The sequence below is a fragment of the Scyliorhinus canicula genome, chromosome 4 (genome assembly GCF_902713615.1).
Source record: "Scyliorhinus canicula chromosome 4, sScyCan1.1, whole genome shotgun sequence".
Lineage (NCBI taxonomy): Eukaryota > Metazoa > Chordata > Chondrichthyes > Carcharhiniformes > Scyliorhinidae > Scyliorhinus > Scyliorhinus canicula.
The window spans coordinates 144,653,661-144,675,722 of record NC_052149.1 but is presented as its reverse complement, the minus strand read 5'-3'; the positions used below and the strand labels follow the sequence as shown (position 1 = coordinate 144,675,722).

General features: G+C 49.9%; 1 protein-coding gene across 1 annotated transcript in view; it reads right to left on the bottom strand.

Moving 5' to 3' along the window:
* Nucleotides 1-22,062, bottom strand: part of LOC119965058 (dedicator of cytokinesis protein 2-like) — a 759,716-nt gene that overhangs the window by 550,864 nt on the left and 186,790 nt on the right. Inside the window, exons 18-20 of the mRNA XM_038795299.1 lie at nt 21,796-21,979; nt 15,932-16,029; nt 10,594-10,683 (exon numbers count right to left, since the gene is read on the bottom strand). Of these exons, the coding sequence (XP_038651227.1) occupies nt 10,594-10,683; nt 15,932-16,029; nt 21,796-21,979 (372 nt within the window). The remainder of the gene's footprint in view (nt 1-10,593; nt 10,684-15,931; nt 16,030-21,795; nt 21,980-22,062) is intronic.

The following is a 22,062-nucleotide window of genomic DNA, read 5'->3' as shown; positions in this document are numbered from 1 at the left end:
GTTCCAGAGGTGTGTCTTTGTTTGCAGGGAGTCCCCATGATTGTATCGTTATTTGTAGGGTCCCCCGAAATTTGTCAATATTTTGAGGGCAAGTGGGGACCATCCCTGAGAATGGGGATTCTTTCAGCCAAGTGGCTAGCCAGGCAAATTCAGGAAGCAGTTAATGGCCAACCATGTCTAAAGCTCTATGATCTCCTGCAAGAAGGAGATGTACGAATATTTTCTGACACATTCTTTGCATGCAGTGATGCACCATCAATTACGACGAGACGAGAGTAGAGAGTAATCAAGGCTTTATTAAGCGGAGATGTGTTGCCTTCTGCAGCTGCTACCAGAAATGGCAGCAGCTAGGTGTGCACACACATTTATACTTTGCCTACTGGGCGGAACAAGCAGGCAGGGATCTACCTCCGTACCTGTAGTACAGGAGCCTTACCATAATACCTCTAATACAAGTATTATACAAACAGTGGTGACTACCACATTCACCCCCTGTTAAAAAGAGTCCAGCGGGGGTGGTCGAAAACTATTTACTGGTATGTGAGAATTTAAAGTTTACAGTCTGGTGAAAATTTACAAATTTAACCGGTCGGGAGCCTTGATCCTCCGCTGTGAGTGCCTTGGTCCTGGTGGTGATACAGGCGCCGGCTTGGTCGCCTATGGCTCCGAGAGTGTGTTGTCCTCATCTTCATCCCCGGGTGGAACTAGTGGGAGGACAGATCGTCCTGGGGCGGGGGCTGTAGTGAGATTCGCTGAGGGGAGGGTGAGTGGCGCTGGAGCCATCTGAGGGGGGGGGGTGTGTCAGTGTCGGGTGGTGTGGCGCAGTGGGTAGGGATCCAGCTGGTGCCAGGTCCCGGAGAGAGACTGTGTCCTGGAGGCCATCGGTGTACGCAGGCGTACTGCGGGTTCGCATGCAGCAGCTGTACCCTTTCGACCAATGGGTCCGTCTTGTGGGGCCACACGTGTTTGCGGAGGAGGACGGGTCCTGGAGCTGCCAGCCATGTTGGGAGCGAAACCCCGAAGGTGTACATCCTAGGGAAGACAAGGAGGCATTCATGGGGGGTTTCATTAGTCGCAGTGCAGAGTAGCGATTGGATGGAGTGGAGCGCGTCGGGGAGGACCTCCTGCCAGCAGGAGACCGGGAGATTTTTCAACCGCAGGGCCAGCAGGACGGCCTTCCAGACCATTTAATTCTCCCTCTCCACCTGCCCGTTTCCCCGGGGGTTGTAGCTAGTCGTCCTGCTCGAGGCAATGTCCTTGCTGAGCAGGAACTGATGCAGCTCATCACTCATAAAGGAGGATCGCCGGTCGCTGTGGACGTAAGCGAGGAAACCGAACAGGGCGAAGATGGTGTTGAGGGCTTTAATGACCGTGGAGACGTCATATCGGGGCATGGGATGGCGAAGGGGAATCTGGAGTATTCATTGACCACGTTCAGGAAGTATGTGTTTTGGTCGGTGGAGGGCAGGGGCCCTTTGAAGTCCATGCTGAGGCATTCAAAGGGGCGGGAGGCCTTCACCAGGTGCGCTCGGTTTGGCCAGTAGAAGTGCGGTTTGCACTCCGCGCAGACCTGGCGGTCATTGGTGACAGCCCTGACCTCGGCAATGGAGTAGGGCAGGTTGCGGGCCTTTATGAAGTGAACGAACATGGTGACCCCTGGGTGACAGAGAGCATCATGTAGGGCCCGGAGTCGCTGGCACATGTACCTCGGGATAGGGTATCGGGGGGCTCGTTGAGCTTACCGGGGAGATACAAAATCTCGTATTTGTAGGTGGAGAGCTCAATCCTCCACCTTAAGATTTTATCATTTTTGATCTTGCCCCGCTGTGTATTATTAAACATGAAGGCAACCGACCGTTGGTCAGTGAGGAGAGTGAATCTCCTGCCGCAGGTAATGCCTCCAATGCCGCACAGCTTCAACGATGCTTGGGCCTCCTTTTCAACAGAGGACTGCCGAATTACGGAGGCATGGAGGGTGCGGGAAAAGAATGCCACGGGTCTGCCTGCCTGGTTGAGGGTGGCGGCCAGAGCGACATCCGTGCATCGCTCTCGACCTGAAAGGAGAGGGTCTCGTCAACAGCGTGCATCGTGGCCTTGCCGATGTCGGCCTTGATATGGTTGAAGGCCTGGCGGGCCTCAGCTGTCAGGGGGAAAACAGTGGAGTGGATGAGTGGGCGGGTCTTGTCCGCATAGTTTGGGACCCACTGGGCATAATAGGAGAAAACCTCAGGCATCGTTTCAGGGTCTTGGGGCAGTGGGGGATGGGGAGTCCCATGAGGGGGCGCATGTGGTCGGGGTCGGGTCCTAGAACTCCATTTTCCACAACATAGCCAAGGATGGCTAAGCGGTTGGTGCGGAACACGCACTTCTCCTTGTTATACGTGAGGTTCAGGAGTTTGGCGGTGTGGAGAAATTTGAAAAGGTTAGCGTCGTGGTCCTTCTGGTCGTGGCCGCAGATGGTGACGTTATCTAGGTACGGGAGGGTGGCCCGCAGCCCGTACCGGTCAACCATTCGGTCCATCTCACGTTGGAAGACCGAGACCCCGTTAGTGACGCTGAAGGGGACACTAAGGAAGTGGTAAAGGCGGCCGTCTGCTTCGAATGCAGTGTATTGGCGGGTCGCCTTGCGGATGGCGAGCTGGTGGTAGGCAGAATTCAGGTCCACTGTAGAGAAGACCCGGTACTGTGCAATCTGATTGTCCATATCAGATATGCGTGGGAGGGGGTACGCGTCGAGCTGCGTGTACTGATTGATGGTCTAACTGTAGTCAATGACAATCCTCTGTTTCTCCCCAGTCTTTACAACTACCTCGGGGGGCCTCACGGTAGCATGGTGGTTAGCATCAATGCTTCACAGCTCCAGGGTCCCAGGTTCGATTCCCGGCTGGGTCACTGTCTGTGTGGAGTCTGCACGTCCTCCCCGTGTGTGCGTGGGTTTCCTCCGGGTGCTCCGGTTTCCTCCCACAGTCCAAAGATGTGCGGGTTAGGTGGATTGGCCATGCTAAATTGCCCGTAGTGTAAGGTTAATGGGGGGATTGTTGGGTTATGGGTATACGGGTTACGTGGGTTTAAGTAGGGTGATCATTGTTCGGCACAACATCGAGGGCCGAAGGGCCTGTTCTGTGCTGTACTGTTCTATGTAACTACCACTTGAGCTCTCCAGGGGCTGTTGCTGGCCTCAATGCTGCCTTCCCGCAGCAGCCACTGGACCTTCGACCTGATGAAGGTCCTGTCCTGGGCACTGTACCGTCTGCTCCTGGTGGCAACAGGTTTGCAATCCGGGGTGAGGTTTGCAAACAGGGAACGTGGGTCGATCTTAAGGGTCGTGAGGCCGCATACGGTGAGGGGTGGTAGGGGTCCGCCGAATTTTAGAGTTAGACTTTGGAGGTTGCACTGGAAATATAGGCCGAGTAACAGGGCAGAGCAGAACTTGGGGAGGACGTAGAGTCGGAAGTTGCTGAACTCTACGCCCTGGATGGTGAGGGTGGCAATGCAGTACTACCCCCAGATTTCCACGGAATGGGATCCGGAGGCCAGGGAGATTCTCTGGGTAACGGGGTGCACCGCGAGGGAGCAGCGCCTTACCGTAGAGGGGTGGATGAAGCTTTCCATGCTCCCGGAGTCAAGAAGGCAGGATGTCTTGTGCCCATCGACTTTCACCGTCGTCGTCGCGGTTGCGAGGTTGTGCAGCTGGGACTGGTCAGGCGAGATGGAGGCGAGTTGAGGCAGGTGTTGGTAAGCCCTGGGTTGGCCGGCGGCGGTGGCTGGCGATGAACGGCCAGATGAAGTCCCCGACAAGCAAGCGTCCTGAGGCGCCATCCAAAATGGCTGTGTTAAAGATGGTGGCACCCAAGGACCGCACGTGTTCTGCTGGGAGGGCTGCGGCCCACGGGTCGCACGTGAGGGTGCATGAACACATGAGGGTACAGCAGCGATCAACCAGGCATGGCACACAGCAGCAAAATGTCCCTTATTTCCGTAGGCCTTGCAGGTTGCACTCCACGCCGGGCAGCGCTGTCGGGGGTGCTTTGTATGCCCGCAGGAATAGCACTTGGGCCCCCCGGGGTTGGCTGGCTGCCGCGCGGCGCCTTCTTGGGGTTGGCTGGGGGCAGCCGCTGGTGGGGCCCACAATGTCCATGAGGGCACCGTGCAGTCAGGGGCGTATGCCGTGCGGTCAGGGACGTATGACTGTACGTTACGGGAGGCTACCGTTAGCGGGTTCGCGAGTTGCCTGGTCGCCGCGAGATCAAGCATACCCCCTTTTAATAGGCGCTGGCGGATGTACGCTGACTCCATGCCCATAACGAAAGCGTTCCTGATTAAGAGTTCAGTATGTTCCACGGCCGAAACTGCCTGGCAATCGCAGTTCCTCGCCAGGATGTACAGGGCACGCCAGAAATCGTCTAATGACTCACCGGGGTGTTGCTGCCTCGTGGATAGGAGGTGCCTGGCGTAGATTTTGTTGATCGGCCAGATATAGTGTCCTTTCAGAAGCTCCATAGCTTCAGGGTAAGGGGAAAAATCTCGGAGCTCACCCGTGAATACAGGATCTGAAGCTTATGTGCTTCCGAGGACTGTTCAGTCGCTGATCCGAGGTAGCTTTCGAAGCAAGCTAGCCAGTGGTCGAAGGCCAACGTGGCATTATGTGCTTGAGGGTGCAGCTGCAGGCGATCTGGCTTGATGCGTAGTTCCATCGCTGTAATATCTCTGCTTAATAAATTGATGCACTATCAATTACGACGAGACGAGAGTAGAGTGTGGTGAGATAACCACTGTAGTTATGTGTACTGCAGTAGGGGGATGTATGCCTGTACCTGTAATACAGGTTCCTCCGGTCAGCCCCTGCCGGCTAGCTCCGCCCACAGGGAGCTTATGTATAAATGTATGAGAGCTGCTCAGACCCTCAGTCTACAGTTGCGGATGGAGGGACAACATCGTACAGCAATAAAGCCTCTATTGTACTAGTCTCTCGGCTTTGAGTATAATTGTTAGCGCCACAATTTATTGCTGTACGATTTCCCAGTCACCATGGACATCAGAGTCAAGCCTGACCGTCTGCAGCTGGATCCACATTCGCCTCACGCCAGAAAAGACTTTGATCACTGGCTCGCAGTCTTCGAGGCCTACATCTCTTCAGCACACCCTCCCCCGACGGAGGCTCAGAAAAAGCAACTCCTGTACTCCAGACTTAGCTCCAGCGTCTTTCCGCTCATTCGAGATGCAACCGACTACACCGCAGCTATGGAACTGCTCAAGGAGAATTATGCACCATCGACGAACACCCTGTTTGCGAGGCATCAACTTTCTACTCGCGTCCAGCAGCCGGGTGAGTCGAATGAGGACTTCTGGAGGGCCCTTATACCTCTGGTACGAGACTGCGACTGCCGGGCCCTCACAGCCGCGGAACATTCGGATTTACTCATGCGCGATGCCTTCGTTACAGGCATTGCATCGGACCCCATCCTGCAACGACTGCTGGAAGGGGTCGCCCCCGACCTCGCGGCCGCAAAGGCCCTGGCGCTCTCCATGACGGCCGCCTCCCGTAGTGCGCACACTTACTCCGCTAGCCACTCGGCCCACCCGTCCTACCCCTCGTGGACCCCGCAAACGGCTCCCCAGGCCCATCCGTCCCACCCCTCGTGGACCCCGCAAACGGCCCCCCCAGCAGCCGCCCCCGCGCACTATGCCTGCGTTGCCCGCCGCACCGCACCCCCTGGGGGTCCCCACTGTTACTTCTGCGGCCAACAGAAGCACCCTTGCCAACGCTGCCCGGCCCGCACAGCGACCTGCAAAGCTTGTGGAAAGAAAGGCCACTTTGCCGCGGTGTGTCAGTCCCGGACGGTCGCCGCTATCGCGCCGCCGGTCCCCACGCCTCAGCCGCTCCCTCAATGGGCCCCGCTGTCCGCTTCCCCCGACCCCACGTGCAATCAGTGGGCGCCGCCATCTTTTGCCGCCCCGCCACGTGCGCCCCATGGGCGCCGCCATCTTCATCCACCACAGCCATGTGCGTTCCATGGGCGCCGCCATTTTGTTCCGACCCCATAACGTGCGCTCCATGGACGCCGCCATTTTACCCACAGGTACTGTGGATGCCGCCATCTCGTCTCCAGGGGCCGCCATCACGAGACACGGGTCGCTACCGCTCCTCGTCGGACTCATCTGACTCAACCGCCGACCAACCACTGCTCGCCTCCGTTACGCTCGACCAGTCCCGTCCTCGCAACCTGGCACCCTCTTCCACATCGGTGCTGGTCAACGGCCATGTGACCTCCTGCCTCATCGACTCCGGGAGCACCGAGAGCTTCGTCCACCCGGACACGGTAAGGCGCTATTCCCTTGCGATCCATCCCGCCGACCGGCAGATCTCCCTTGCCTCCGGTTCCCACTCTGTCCCGATCCGGGGTTTCTGCCTGGTTACACTCACTGTACAGGGTGTGGAATTCGACCGTTTCCGTCTGTACATTCTCCCCGACCTCTGCACTTCACTCCTACTAGGCCTGGATTTCCAGTGCAATCTCCAGAGCCTCACCCTCAAATTCGGTGGACCCCTACCTCCCCTCACCGTTTGCGGCCTCGCGACCCTCAAGGTCGAGCCCCCCTCCCTCTTTGCCAATCTGACTGTGGATTGCAAGCCCGTCGCCACCAGGAGCAGACGGTACAGCACCCAGGACAAGGCCTTCATCAGGTCCGAAGTCCAGCGGCTGCTTCGGGAGGGTATCATCAAGGCCAGCAACAGCCCTTGGAGAGCCCAGGTGGTAGTGGTTAAGACCGGGGAGAAGCACAGGATGGTCGTGGACTACAGCCAGACCATCAACCGGTACACGCAGCTCGACGCGTACCCCCTCCCCCGCATTTCTGATATGGTCAATCAGATTGCACAGTACCGGGTCTTCTCTACTATTGACCTGAAATCCGCCTACCACCAGCTCCCCATCCGTAAATCGGACCGTCCCTACACTGCCTTTGAGGCGGACGGTCGTCTGTACCAATTTCTGAGGGTTCCCTTCGGCGTCACGAATGGGGTCTCGGTCTTTCAGCGAGAAATGGACCGAATGGTTGACCGGTACGGATTGCAGGCCACCTTCCCGTACCTCGAAAATGTCACCATCTGCGGCCATGACCAGCAGGACCATGATGCCAACCTTTATAAATTCCTCCACACCGCATCTCTCCTTAATTTCACGTACAACAAGGAGAAATGCGTGTTCCGCACAGACCGCTTAGCCATCCTTGGCTACGTAGTCCAAAACGGACTACTGGGGCCCGATCCCGACCGCATGCGCCCCCTCATGGAGCTCCCAATTCCCCACTGCCCCAAGGCCCTCAAACGCTGCCTTGGGTTTTTCTCTTATTACGCCCAGTGGGTCCCGCAATACGCAGACAAGGCCCGGCCACTTATCCAGTCCACACATTTTCCCCTCTCGGCCGAGGCACAACAGGCCTTCGCCTGCATTCGATCTGACATAGCCAGGGCGGGGATGCACGCCGTAGACGAGACTCTGCCTTTCCAAGTAGAGAGCGACGCTTCAGATGTCGCCCTTGCCGCCACGCTGAATCAGGCCGGCAGACCCGTGGCATTCTTTTCACGCACCCTCCACGCCTCCGAAATTCGGCATTCCTCTGTCGAAAAGGAAGCCCAGGCAATCGTTGAAGCGGTGCGGCACTGGAGGCATTACCTGGCCGGCAGGAGATTCACTCTCCTCACTGACCAACGGTCGGTAGCCTTCATGTTCAACAACACGCAGCGGGGCAAGATCAAGAATGACAAAATCTTGCGGTGGAGAATCGAGCTCTCCACCTTTAACTACGAGATCTTGTATCGCCCTGGCAAGCTCAACGAGCCCCCAGACGCCCTCTCCCGAGGTACATGTGCCAGTGCACAAGTGAACCAGCTCCGTGCCTTGCACGACAGCCTTTGCCATCCGGGGGTCACCCGCTTGTACCATCTGATCAAAGCCCGCAATCTGCCCTACTCCGTCGAGGAAGTACGGACAGTCACCAGAGACTGCCAGATCTGTGCGGAGTGCAAGCCGCACTTCTACCGGCCAGATCGCGCGCGCCTGGTGAAAGCATCCCGCCCCTTTGAACGCCTCAGCGTGGACTTCAAAGGGCCCCTTCCCTCTACCGACCGCAACACCTACATCCTTAGTGTGGTCGATGAATTTTCTAGGTTCCCCTTTGCCATCCCATGCCCAGATATGACGTCTGCCACCGTCATCAAGGCCCTGGATTCCATTTTCGCCCTGTTCGGTTTCCCCGACTATATCCACAGTGACAGGGGATCCTCATTCATGAGCGATGAGCTGCGTCAGTTCCTGCTCAGCAGGGGTATCGCCTCCAGCAGGACGACCAGCTACAACCCCCGGGGAAACGGGCAGGTAGAGAGGGAGAACGGGACGGTATGGAGGGCCGTCCAGCTGGCCCTACGGTCCAGGAACCTCCCAGCCGCTCGCTGGCAGCAGGTCCTCCCTGACGCGCTCCATTCCATTCGGTCGCTATTGTGCACCGCAACTAACAGTACACCCCATGAACGTGTTTTTGCCTTCCCTAGGAAGTCCACATCCGGAGTGTCGCTCCCGACTTGGCTCACGACTCCGGGCCCAGTCCTTCTCCGTAGGCATGTACGGCACCACAAGGCGGAACCCCTGGTGGACAAAGTACGCCTTCTCCACGCCAACCCTCAGTATGCCTATGTGGAGTTCCCCGACGGCCGCCAGGACACAGTCTCGCTCCGGGACCTGGCTCCCTCAGGTGCCGATCCCATGCCCACACCCCTTCCTGCGCCAACCCCAGCGCCCCCCTATTCGTCCCCATCAGGTCCATCCCTCATCCCCCTGCCCACCCTGGAGGACATGGAAGATTTTGGCTTGCTCTCGGAGTCATTCCGCCAGCAGCCAGCACCAACACCGCCAGCACCTGCACCATCGGGGCCATCACCGCCTGTGCCGACGTCACCACCACAGCTACGCCGATCACAGCTGAACGTCCGACCACCGATTCGGCTTAACCTGTAACCTGCTAACCGGATGGACTCTTGATTTTCCTTGTTGGACCCTCTTGTAAATAGCATCCTTTGTTTTAGAGTTACATGTCACCCCCGCCGGACTCATTTTTTACAGGGGGTGAATGTGGTGAGATAACCACTGTAGTTATGTGTACTGCAGTAGGGGGATGTATGCCTGTACCTGTAATACAGGTTCCTCCGGTCAGCCCCTGCCGGCTAGCTCCGCCCACAGGGAGCTTATGTATAAATGTATGAGAGCTGCTCAGACCCTCAGTCTACAGTTGCGGATGGAGGGACAACATCGTACAGCAATAAAGCCTCTATTGTACTAGTCTCTCGGCTTTGAGTATAATTGTTAGCGCCACATAGAGAGCTTTAATCGAGGCTTTAATAAGCAGAGATACGTTGCCTCCGGTGTGCACACACATTTATACCCAGCCTACTGGGTGGAACCAGCAGGCAGGGATCTACCTCCGCACCTGTAGTACAGGAGCCTTACCGTATTCCCTCTAATACAAGTATTATACAAACGGTGGTGACTACCACATGCAGACAATGGAAAATGTTGCAGTATGTCACAGGATGACAAAACACTTTGCCATTAGTATCTTGAGCCAATCATTAACTGAAGCTCTGTCCAGTTCCAGTCCATTATTATCGGGAGAATGGCCTTGTCTGATTGCAATGGTTTGGAAACGTCACACCAAATAAGTTATCTTAAAAGCAAAACAATTCACTTCCTTTAACAACTAAAGCTAAGGTTTGTGAGAGGATTTTCTGGCTGTGCACACTAGACTGGCAATTTTTCCCACTGCCGGCACACAGCAGACATTCGGGCAGGGGTTGACATGATTTTCTTACCTGCTCAAATGAATGATGGGAAAATGGATCATTAAGGACGAAGCTCGCTTTAACAGGCTTTTCTGTTGATTTTTCAACTTATATTAGAGGTAGAATGATTTGTTGTCTCAGTGTTAGTACTCACACCTCTGGGCTGGAAGGTGCAGGTTTCAAATCCTGACCTAGGAACTGAATGCCAGACGATCCAGCGGGATACTTGCAATCAATTTGTCAAGGTGCCAGCCCTCACTGTCTGTTGTTGTTTTCTTTTACTTCAATCATAGAATGTGTGAGCCAGCATTTATTGCCAATCCCTTTAAATGCCCTTGATCGGAATGCATTGCCATTTCAGAATGCATTTTAAGAGTCAACCACCTTGCTGTGGGCCCAGGGCACATATAGGCAGGAGTAAGTCAGCAGACTTCCTTCACTATGATAATCGGCAATGGTTTCACGGTCACCATTCGACTTTTAATTAAATTCAGATTTCATCATCTGCCATGGTGGGATTTGAACCCGGGTCCCCAAAACATTTCCCTAGGTCTCTGGATTACCAATCCAGTGATAATACCACTACACCGCCACCATCTTCAATCACCCTACCTGCTGTTATAAAGATTGACATTTCAATAGAAGTCAGACTGTAAATAAGCTTCCCAATCCTTCAAATATTTCATTCTCACAAGGGAGGTGTGGAAAAACATAAAGCAACAAAAATAGCTGCGTTATTAAAAGTAAAAGTGCCTTACCAAAGCATCAAAGACAAGGATATCGTACTTCTCCGTTTTGGAATGCTCCATCATGATGTTGAAGAGTGCATCTAGGGTGTCCTGGAGGAACTGTAATTGTGTAACAGGATAGATGAGACATTAATTTATTTTGACATTCAAGGCTCTTTATCCCTCGCGACCTCTAAGAAATGAACCATCACGTTTCCAAAATTTTCCAAAGCTAGGAACCATGTCACCTGGAAATAATAAACTAGGTTTGCAAGCACTTCCCAATAATAACATATAGGTAATGTCCATCTCCCAAAATAATGAACCAAATTAATTGTAGGGTGGAATTTTATAGCCTTCTCCACTAGTGAAATAGTGACTCCCCTCCCCTCTTCCACCCCTCTCGCCCCCCCCAACCCCCCCCCCCCCCCACCCCCCACCCCCCCCCCCCCCAACTCCGTGCCAGGTTTTTCAGCGGCAGAGCAAATGAACCATACAAATGCCACAGATCTCAGGGGGACCAAAAAATGCTGCCGGTGGTGAGTGACAAACTGCCTCCACCACCAGAAAACACGCCACGCAGGGTGGAGGAGGAGGGGGGGTGGGGGCGGGGAGCAGAAAATTTCACCCAGAGATTGCCATAAGATGCCCTGACTTTTCTACTTGACTAAGTAAATGGCATCAAAATCTTACACATAGGAATATGCCATTCAGTCCCTCAAGCCTCCTTCGCTATTCAATCAGATCATGACTGAACTGTACTCAACTCTATTCGCCTTTACCGAACAAAAATCAACTGATTTAGGTTTTGAAAGCTCCAATTGCATCAGTATTCACAACCTCTTGAGAGAAAATTGCACATTTCCACGAGTGTATGCAAAACGAAAATGCTTCCTGATTCCATTTGAAAATGGGCTGTTTCTCATTTTAAGATTATACTCCCTTTGATCTCAATTCCCCCACTTGCTTCCAGCTTGGAAAAATCATTGAGTTAACTCATTATGGGCTAGCCAGCATTATCTGCATTGTCAAACGGATCTCATCCTGTGCTTAATTTGTAGATTTAGTATTTCAGGCACAGGAGTTTCTGCACAGGGGACTCAGGCTGGGAATTTGGGAATAAAAGATACTTTACTTAGACAGTGAAGTATGAGGGATATGAACCATCAAATTTACTAAAGGAACTCTACCAGAGGCTGACACCAATGTGTGGTCATAGAATCAAAAAGCTCCGCAGGAGGCTATTTCCCCCCATCTTGTCATTGCTGGGTCTTTGAAAGTTTTCTCCAATTATTTCCACTTCTCGTAGCTTTTCCCCATAGCCCTTTTGAGATATATATCTTATTCCATTTTGAAGGTTGCTACTGAATATGTTTCCACCTCACTATCAGGCAGTGGATAATATCTTGAAATGAAATGAAATGAAAATGAAAATCGCTTATTGTCACAAGTAGGCTTCAAATGAAGTTACTGTGAAAAGCCCCGAGTCGCCACATTCCAGCGCCTGTTCGGGGAGGCTGTTACGGGAATTGAACCGTGCTGCTGGCCCGCCTTGGTCTGCTTTAAAGGCCAGCGATTTAGCCCAGTGTGCTAAACCAGTCCCGCACTGAAAATCAATTTTACTCATTTTCCATTGCATTTTTGACAGTGAATAGGATCTTAGTCTTGTGGCATAGTGGTGACTTGGAGGCCAGAAGCTTTGGGTTCAAGCCTCACTTCAGGGCTTGATGGCCATGGAAGATGCATTCGTAACATGGCTGAAAAGGTTGATTCGCAGCCTGTGAGTCCACCCAATATGCCTGATGGCAGGCGGAAGAGTGGAAGGTAAGCCAGACTACAGAAGGCAATGGCAGACCACTACAATGCTTTGCCAAGTATAATCATGGACCAGTTGAATGGGCACAGTATCTACAGGAGAAATAGGACGTTACTCTGATGCAGCGCTCAATATTTTCACTGTTGCAGCAGTAACGCCTACCCAGGTGAGAACAATGGGTCCTACTTCAGAATGGCACAAGAATGGGACTGTTAGACAAAGATTAATTAGACACAAAACTTGGGATTTGAAAAGCCAACAGCTTTGATAAAAAATGAAGCAGTTCAACAGTGTGAAGAGAAATTCAGAAAAAATATCAAGTCGGTCCCTTTCTGAAAAGGGATCAATCAAAGTAATGTGACATTATCCAACAGACTTGAGGTTGCAGGTCTGTAGCAAAAAAAATGTTTTTATTAATTAATGTGTCTGAGGAGACGAGCAGCAAATGACATCGAACATGATGTGTTTATTGCTGCAAACATTTAAAATAGTGGAATTTTTTAGCCTCGAGTATTTAAAAAATTTTTTGCTTCATTTAATTCTGGCGGTCATAAAAGGCCTGATCTCAAATGTGTTAACAATCTGTAAACATATCATGTAAAATTACAATACACTTTTGATTTAAAGTTATTTAATTCAAATTATCTGTTCATTTTGATTTTTGCACTGAAATCCCACTTGTCACTTGCATGGCTTAATTTTAATAATTGGATAATTCAAATATTTCCTTGTAAAAAATTCATATCAATTTATACGGGTTCTGAGAAGTCATCAGGACGAAGGCACCTTTTTATTATTATTTCACAGGATATGGGCATTACTGGCTGGGCCATCATTTATTTCTTTTTTTTAATAACTTTAGAGTACTCAATTATTTTTTTCCAATTAAGGGGCAATTTAGCATGGTCAATCTACCGACCCTGCACATCTTTGGGTTATGGGGGCGAAACCCACGCAGACATGAGAAGAATGTGCGGCCATCATTTATTTCCATTCCTAGTTTCCCTTGAGAAGCTGATGGTGAGACACTTTATTGAACCACTGAAATTCATATGGTGTAGCTACTTCCACAGTGTTGTTAGGGAGGGAGTTCCAGGATTTTGAGCCTGTGACGGTGATTGAACAGCGATATAATTTAAGTCTGGTGAGTGGTTTGGAGGGGGATCTGCAGATGGTGGTACTCCCATGTATTTGCTGCCCTTGTCCTACTTGGAGATGGAGGTCATGTGTTTGGAAGGTGCTGTCAAAGGGGGCTTGGTGAGGTGCTGCAATGTGGGTTGTCGATAGTACACACTGCTGCCACTGTGCATTGGTGATGTAGGGAGTTACTGTTTGTGGAAGGAGTAGCAATCAAGCAAGTTGCTATGTCCTGGGTAGTGTCCAGCTTCTTGGGTGTTTTTGGAGCTCACTCATCCAGGCAAATGTTAAGTATTCCACCACACTGCTGATTTGTGCCTTGTAGATGTTCAACAAGGTTTGGAGAGTGAGGAGATGAGTGGCTCACTGTAGAATTCCCAGCCTTTGATCTGGTCTTGTAGTCACAGTATTTATATGGCTGGTCAAGTTCTGTTTCTGATAAATGGTAAACCCCAGGATGTTGAAAGTGAAGGACTCAACAATGGTAATACCATTGGATTCATTGGAGAAAGTTGGATTCTTTCTTGTTGGAGGTGGTTATTTTCTAACTTGTGCAGCATAAATGTTACCTGCCATTGTTCAGGCTAAGCCTGAATGTTGCCCAGGTCTTGATGCATATCGTCACGGACAGTTTCAGTATCTGAGGAGTGGCCATTTAAAGACCGTGGGCGGGATTCTCCGAGGCCCCGCCGGGTCGGAGAATCGCCCGGGGCCGGAATCAATCCCGCCCCCGCCGAGATTCAGCGGGGGCGGGAATTGTGCCACGCCAGTCGGCGGACCCCCCGTGGCGGTTGGCGGGCCACCCGCGGTGATTCTCCGGCCCGCGATGGGCCAAAGTCCCGCAGCTGACCAGCCTCTCCCACTGGCGTGGATTAAACCACCTCTCTTACCGGCTCGATTGGCGGCACGGGCGGGCACCGGGGTCCTGGAGGGGGAGGGGAGGGGGGGGATCGCTGGGCGATCTGACCCCTGGAGGTTCCCCCACGGTGGCCTGGCGGAGGCGGAAGAGACCCCCTCCCCAGCCCCTTTCAGCCCCGGCTGGCGTGGCGCCAAAGGCCGTTCACGCCAGCCGGCAGAGTGGGAACCATTCCGGCGTGGGCCTAACCCCTCAATGTGAGTGCTTAGTCCCTAAAGGTGCGGAGACGTCCGCACCTTTGGGGCGGCCCGACGCCGGAGTGATTCACGCCACTCCAACATGCCGGGACGCCCCGACCTGTTTCCCCTGGTTCTTGACAACCCCCGCCCCTACTACTGGTCAGCCAAGGGAAACAACCTTCCAGCATCTACTTTGTCGAACACTGTAAGATGTGTTTGTGTTTCAATGAGATCACCTTTCGTTCTTCTAAACTCCAGAGAATAAAAGCTCAGTCTGCTTAATCTTTCCTCATATGAAAATTCTTTCCAGATCCGGGCTCCCCCTCACATGGCAAATTATTTATGGCAGTGCTTTTAGAACTTTTTCCAACGTGACCCCATTTTAACAGGATCCCCAGTTGCAAACAAATCAAAACAGCAATAAAGCCGCATTGTAACAATCAGCATATAATTATTATATTTGCGTATTATAGATAAAGATATAATACATCAGATAAATATGAAAATCTATGTTTTCAAAGTACGTCAGAAAAATAGTATTGTTTTATGTACTTATGTAGGTTTCAGCCTAGTTCTCCATATTCCTATGGGACAAGATAAAAAAGTAATTCCCTCTTCCCCCATCCAACCAGAGCACAGATTTTAATCAGCATCTCTTCCCCCACCACAAGCACACACACACATGTGCACGTACACACGCACAAGCATACGTACACATGTACGTGTGTATACATGAATATATGCATTTAAACACACACACTACCTCCCAGCCCCGTCCCACCACACACATGCATACACACTAACCCCTCTTCCCAATCCCCAGGCAGTCACCAAGGTACACGTGCCAGCCTTCACCTGCATTAAGATGGCGCACAAACATCCCAGGCCCACTCAAACCCGTCACTGAAACTGATATGATGGTAAAGGGTTCTTTGGGTTCACCATCATCCCCTTGCTGTTTGACAGCATCAATCCAATGCATCCAGGGTTGTCGTGCCAGAGCCTCCAGACTGGGTACTCTCCTCCCCACAAGTCACCACTGCTGCCTTGAAGGAAAGAGAGCTCATCGGGGCCAATGAGTGATCATCGGGTTTCCATTGGGGGTCATGACCCACAGCTTTGGAATACCTGATCTGTGATGATTGACTCCAAACCAGCTATTGGATAAAGTCCTGCTGCATTTTGATTGAAGGTGAACTGGAGTTAAGAACCACATTATAAAGAAGTCATGGGAGGATGTCAAGAAAACATGTTTACAATTTGTGTCAGAGAAATTCTGGGACAGTGATGGCTATGATTTATTTTTACAATTTCACATACCTTAACCACCTCTTCTCCATCCACAATCTTCAGTTTCTCTAAGTTTTCTTGCAAGAGCTCAGGTTTGGTTCTCCACTTCAAAAGGCCAAGCAAACCCACTGTCAAAAAGAAAGCCTCAATGATTATCTGTGCCAATCACCATGGTTTAACTGAAGCCCATAGCAAAATGCTGCAGATGCTGTGAAATCAGAAATCAAACCAGAAATTGTTGGAAAACAATTGCAGATCAGACAGCAGTAGGGAGAGATAAACAGTTAACATTTCATGCTCTAATGTTTCCAACATTTCCCACTTTAACTTCCCCCTTGTTGCACTGAATATTTTCTTATACAGTTGATAAGTGAGGGGTCAAAAGACTTTTATTACCACGTATGCACAATCTTCAAAAAATAAAGTCAATTTATATTGTACATTATCACAGCATAATAAAGAATTTGATATCAAGGATTGTTTTTGAATGCCGTGAATTTCGACACTGATAACTATAGCAACCAATCAACAGTGATGTAAACAATATCCATTTTTTTCAGTCGTTGATTTGACAATGGCCCAAGTAAATGGCCAGGACGCTATGAGAACTCTGTTCTTTTTCAAATGTTGCCATGGCATCCTTTAGACGAAGCTTCAGTGTGACATCTCAACTAAAGTATTGTTAGCCCACCTATATTGGCTCCTTCAGAAGTGCACCGAAACATCAAGAAAGATTAGCTGCTCAAGTCCTGAAGTGGAGTTTGAACTCATGATCTTCTAACCCAGAGATAAGAGTGATGCCAATGAGTGTTGTGCATTTAATTTTTTGATGCAGAATTTCTTTAATTGTGATGTTTCAGTATTGCACAAAGAATTGGCAGAAATAGTGATGCAAATGTAAGTGGCATTGTACAGATGTTAGAATGCTATATGCAGATACATCAATGCACAAACTAATGTGACCGTTCAGTCCCTAAGCTGAGAATGATCCTGAACAACAGTTCAGACTGACCCTGAAAGAGGAAATTGGAAGACTCCATCCCACTCTTCACAGAAGTGTCAAGAATGCTCTTCAAGTGGCTTCTACATGATTGAAAACCAACTGTTTATGCCACCATCTGGTTGTCACTCTCTGCTGTGCTCAGTATATGGCAGGGCCAAATACTGGTCAATTATCTTCCTTCCTTAAGGTGCCTTAATTGAAAACAAAAAATATGTTGTCCAAGCTTTTTGGCTCCATGGACTGCATTATATCATGAGATCTTGGGGAGGGAAAGGAGGGACTGTGTAGTTTCCAAATGGTCAAGTTGCTGGTCTTAATAGGTCTTTGTGGGGTTGGGGTCTCGTTTAAGACTTATCTAGACAAGAGCAAGAATAACTCTTTCCCAATTTTCCTGACAAGTAAAAGTAAATCGGGAGAAGAAATGTGAGCGTACTGTTCAATGGTTTGGTTGATCTGTGTTTCATATGCTCATTTGTTCACATCTATGTCACTGTACTTAATGGTTTAAGCCTGAGGATGGGACTAGAGAGCCAAAAAAAGGAATCTTCTAGAAAAAGACCGAGGGCGGGATTCTCCGAGCCCACGCCGAGTCGGAGAATCACCGGGGACGTGGGAAATTCCCGCCACGCCACTCCGACGCCAGGCCACGATTCTCCGGTGACGGGAGAATTGTCGGCAATCACACCCGCGCGGTCACCACAACACCAGTCGGGGGCTGCTGAAATAGGCCCCCGCGTCGATTCTCCGCAGGCGACCGGCTGAACTCCCGCCGAGTTCCGCCCGCGTGGTTTCAACCTGGTACCACCTGGCGGGAGGTCGGACCCGCACCCACGGTGGACGTCCTGGTAGGGGGAGAATGACTGTGATGTTGTCTGTCGCTAGCAGGGTTGGAAAATCCCACCCCATGAGTGTGTTGAAATCCTGTTCTGTGTGGGTCTGATGTTCTCAGGGGAGTATTTGCTGGAGTAGTTGGGGAGGTTTAAACTAAAATGTCAGGGGGCTAGGAAACTCTGCAAGGAGTCAGAGGAGAGGGAAACATGGACAGGATAAAAAGATGGAAAGGGGAATGAGAAAAGTGATAGGCAAAGAAATCAAGGGCCAGGATCAAACAGGGCCACAGTGAAAAATGGGACAAGTAATGTTAAAAAGACAAGCCTTAAGGCTTGAGTTCTTAATGTATGGAGCATTCACAATAAAGTGGACGAATTAATAATGCAAATAGGTGTAAACATGTATTATACAGTCGGGATAACAGAGACAAGGCTGCAGGGTGACCAGGGATGGGAATGAATCGTCCAACGGTATTCAGTATTTAGGAAGCACAGGCAAAAACAAAATGGCGGTGGAGTTGCTTTTCTTGTTAAAGAGGAAATTAACCCAATAGTGAGGAAGGATATGAGCTCTGACGATGTGGAATCTATATGTGGAGCAGAAAAACACAAAGGGGCAGAAACATTAGTGGGGGTTGCATATGGACCCTCAAACTATAGTGATGATGTTGGGAATGGAATTAAACATGGAATTAGGGATGCATGTGATAAAGGATCATAAATTAAGGATGAATTTAATAGATTTATAGATTGAGCAAATCAAATTAGTAACAATACCCTGGAGGAGGAATTTGTGGAGTGTATACGGGATGTTTTTCTGGACCAGTACATTGAGGAACCAACTTGAGAACAGGTCATCTCAGATTGGGTATTGTGTAATGTGAAAGGAATGATGGCAATCTAGTTGTGCGAGGCCCTTTGGGGATTGTAGAATTCTTCATAAAAGGTGGAGAGTGACATGGCTGATTCTGAGACTGGAGTCCTTAATCTAAATCAAGGAAACTATGATAGCATGAGGCGTGAGTTGGCTATGATGGATTGGGGAACGTTATTTAAAAGAATGATGGTGGATAGGCAATGGCAAACATTTAAAGAGTGCATGGGTGAACTGTCACAATTGTTCTTTCCGGTCTGACACAAAAATAAAGGGAAAGGTGGCCAAACCGTGGCTTACAAGAGAAATTAGAGATAATATTAGATCCAAGGAAGAGGCATACGCATTGGCAGAAAAAAACAGCAGACCTGAGGATTGGGAGCAGTTTAGAATTCAGCAAAGGAGAACAAAGGGACTGATCAAAAATAAGAAAATAGAGTACGATAGTAAGTTTGAGGGGAACATCAAAACTGACTGTAAAAGCTTCTATCGGTATGTGAAGATAAAATGATTGGTGAAGACAAATATAGGTCCCTTACAGTCAGAAACAGGGCATTATGATGGGGAACAAAGAAATGGCTGACCAACTAAATACATACTTTTATTCTGTCTTTACAAAGGAGGACACAAATAACGTACCAGAAATTTGGAGAAAGCATGGTTTGGTGAGAGGGAGGAACTGAAGAAAATCAATATCAGTCGGTAAATTGTGTTTGGGAAATTGATGGGGTTGATGGACAATTAATCCCCAAGACCTGATAATCTACATCCCAGAGTGCTTAAGGAAGTGGCTCTAGTAAGTGCATTGGTGGTCATCCTCCATGATTCTAGACTCTGGAATAGTTCCTACAGATTGGAGGGTAGCTTATATAATCCCACTATTTAAAAAAAGGAGGTAGAGAGAAAACAGAGAATTTTAGTCCCTGACATCAATAGTGAGGAAAAGGTTAAATAGCAGAGCACTTGGAAAACAGTGGCAGGAACAGAGTCAGCATGGATTTACAGAAGGGAAAACACGCTCAACAAATCTATTGGAACTCTTGAGGATGTAACTAGTAGAGGTGACGAGAGGGAGCCAGTGGATGTGGTTTATTTGGACTTTCAGAAGGCTTTCGACAAAGTCCAACATAAGAGATTAGCGTATGGGATTGGGGTTAGTGTACTGAGATGGGTAAGAAGCTGCTTGGCATACAGGAAAAAAAAGAATAGCAATAAATAGGTCCTTTTCCAACAGGAAAGCAGTGACTAGTGGGGTACCACAGGGATTAGTGCGAGGACTCCAGCTATTCACAATATATATTAATGATTTCGATGAGGGAACAAAATGTATTATCTCCAAAGTTGCAGATGACACAAAGCAGGGCGAGCTGTGAGGAGGATGCAGAGATGCTCCAGAATGATATGGGCAAGTTGAATGAGTGGGCAATTGAGTGGCAGATGCGGTATAATGTGGATAAATGTGAGGTTGTCCACTTTTGTCGCAAAAACAGGAAGGAAGATTATTATCTGAATGGCTATGGATTGAGGGGAATGTGGCATGGGACCTGGGTGTCCTTGTACACCAGTCACTGAAAGTTAAGCATGTAGGTGCAGCAGGCGGTAAAGAAGGCAAATGGTATGTTGGCTTTCATAGTGAGAGGATTCAAGTACAGGAGCAGGGATGTCTTGCTGCAATTATACAGGGCCCTGGTGAGGCCATACCTGGAATAGTGTGTACAGTTTTAGCCTCTTTATCTGTGGGCGGGTGTTCTTGTTACGGAGGGAGTGAAGATTTACCAGACTGATTCCAGGGATGGCAGGACTGACGTATGAGGAGAGGTTAGGATTATATGCGCTGGAATTTAGAAGAATGAAGTGGGATCTCATAGAAACCTTTATAATTCTAACAGTGCTAGACAGGGTAGATGCAGGAACAATATTTCCAATGGCAGGGGAGTCTAGAACCACGGGCCATAGTCTAAGAATATGGGATAATCCATTTAGGACTGATCTGAGGAGAAATGTCTTCACCCAGAGAGTGGTGAGCCTGTGGAATTAGCTACCACAGAATACCGTTAAGGCCAATATATTGTGAGTGGATTTTCCGGTGCAGCACACCCCCGCAGGCAGTGGGACCCTCCATCCCAGCAGCCGGCCAATGGGGTTTCCCATTGTGGGCACACCAGTGCCAACGGGAAATCCGTGGGCATGAGTGCATTGCTGGCGAATCGCAGGATCCCTCCGATGGAGAGTACCGCCCAGTATGTTTTCAAGACGGAGTTAGATAATAGCTCTTGGGGCTAAGCCGATCAAAGGATTTGAGGGGAAAGCGGGAACAGGCTACTGAGTTGGATGATGATTCATGATCATAATGAGTGGCAGAGCAGGCTCGAAGGCCCGAATGGCCTACTTCTGCTCCTATTTTCTATGTCTCTATTAAATATATGTGGGTACTGTAAATAAATCTGTTGTAGATTTGGACCTCATGTCATCTTTGCATTGTTCTGAGATGAATCAGGCAGATACGAAAACTGGTGAATACTTAACAGCAAGAGAAAATCAGAGTGAGTTTGAATTCATTGAATTACAACAGCAACCACACATCAGAAAGTTCATAGAATTCACAGTGCAGAAGGAGGCCATTTGGCCCATCGAGTCTGCACCGGCTCTTGGAAAGAGCACCCTACCCGACCGCACACCACCACCCTATCCCCATAACCCAGTAATCCCACCCAACACTACGGCCAATTTTGGACACTAAGGGCAATGTAGCATGGCCAATCCACCTAACCTGCACATCTTTGGACTGTGGGAGGAAACCGGATTACCCGGAGGAAACCAACGCACACACGGGGAGAACGTGCAGACTCCACACAGACAGTGACCCAAGCCGGGAATCGAACCTGGGACCCTGGAGCTGTGAAGCAATTGTGCTAACCACTATGCTACCGTGCTGCGGTTATTAAATTCAATACTCTTTGGAACATCCTGAAGCTATAGGAGGCACTATTGAAGTTCAAGATCTTTGTCTCCTGGGTTGTTTGTGTGGTTCTATGGATATCTGTGTAATGAGGTAAATATGGTAAACTAGCCAAAACCTTGCAACCACTATTCTTTCATGAACCTTTTGTAGTACACCTCACATCTAAGTCCCCAACTGTGGTGACTGCACAGTTTAAACTAAGAAGAAACGCTGGTATCCTCGTACCATTCTGTGTGAGTTTTGTGGAGCACACAAGGGTTGCGATGGTGAAGGTATCTCTGGAACTGCTGGCAAGGCCTCCGCCTAAAGTAGTGTTGCTGCGGCTGAGAGTGGAACCTTTGAAGTCGGCCTGGCGTGTGGATGGCAGCTTTGCGTATATATTGGCTTCTTCCATCTTCTTGCTATCGCCCTGTAAGAAGGTGACATAAGAAAACAAAAGTGACAGTTCCTTTAAAACAGATGGTTCGGGACAGAAAATGCACCACTTGTTTT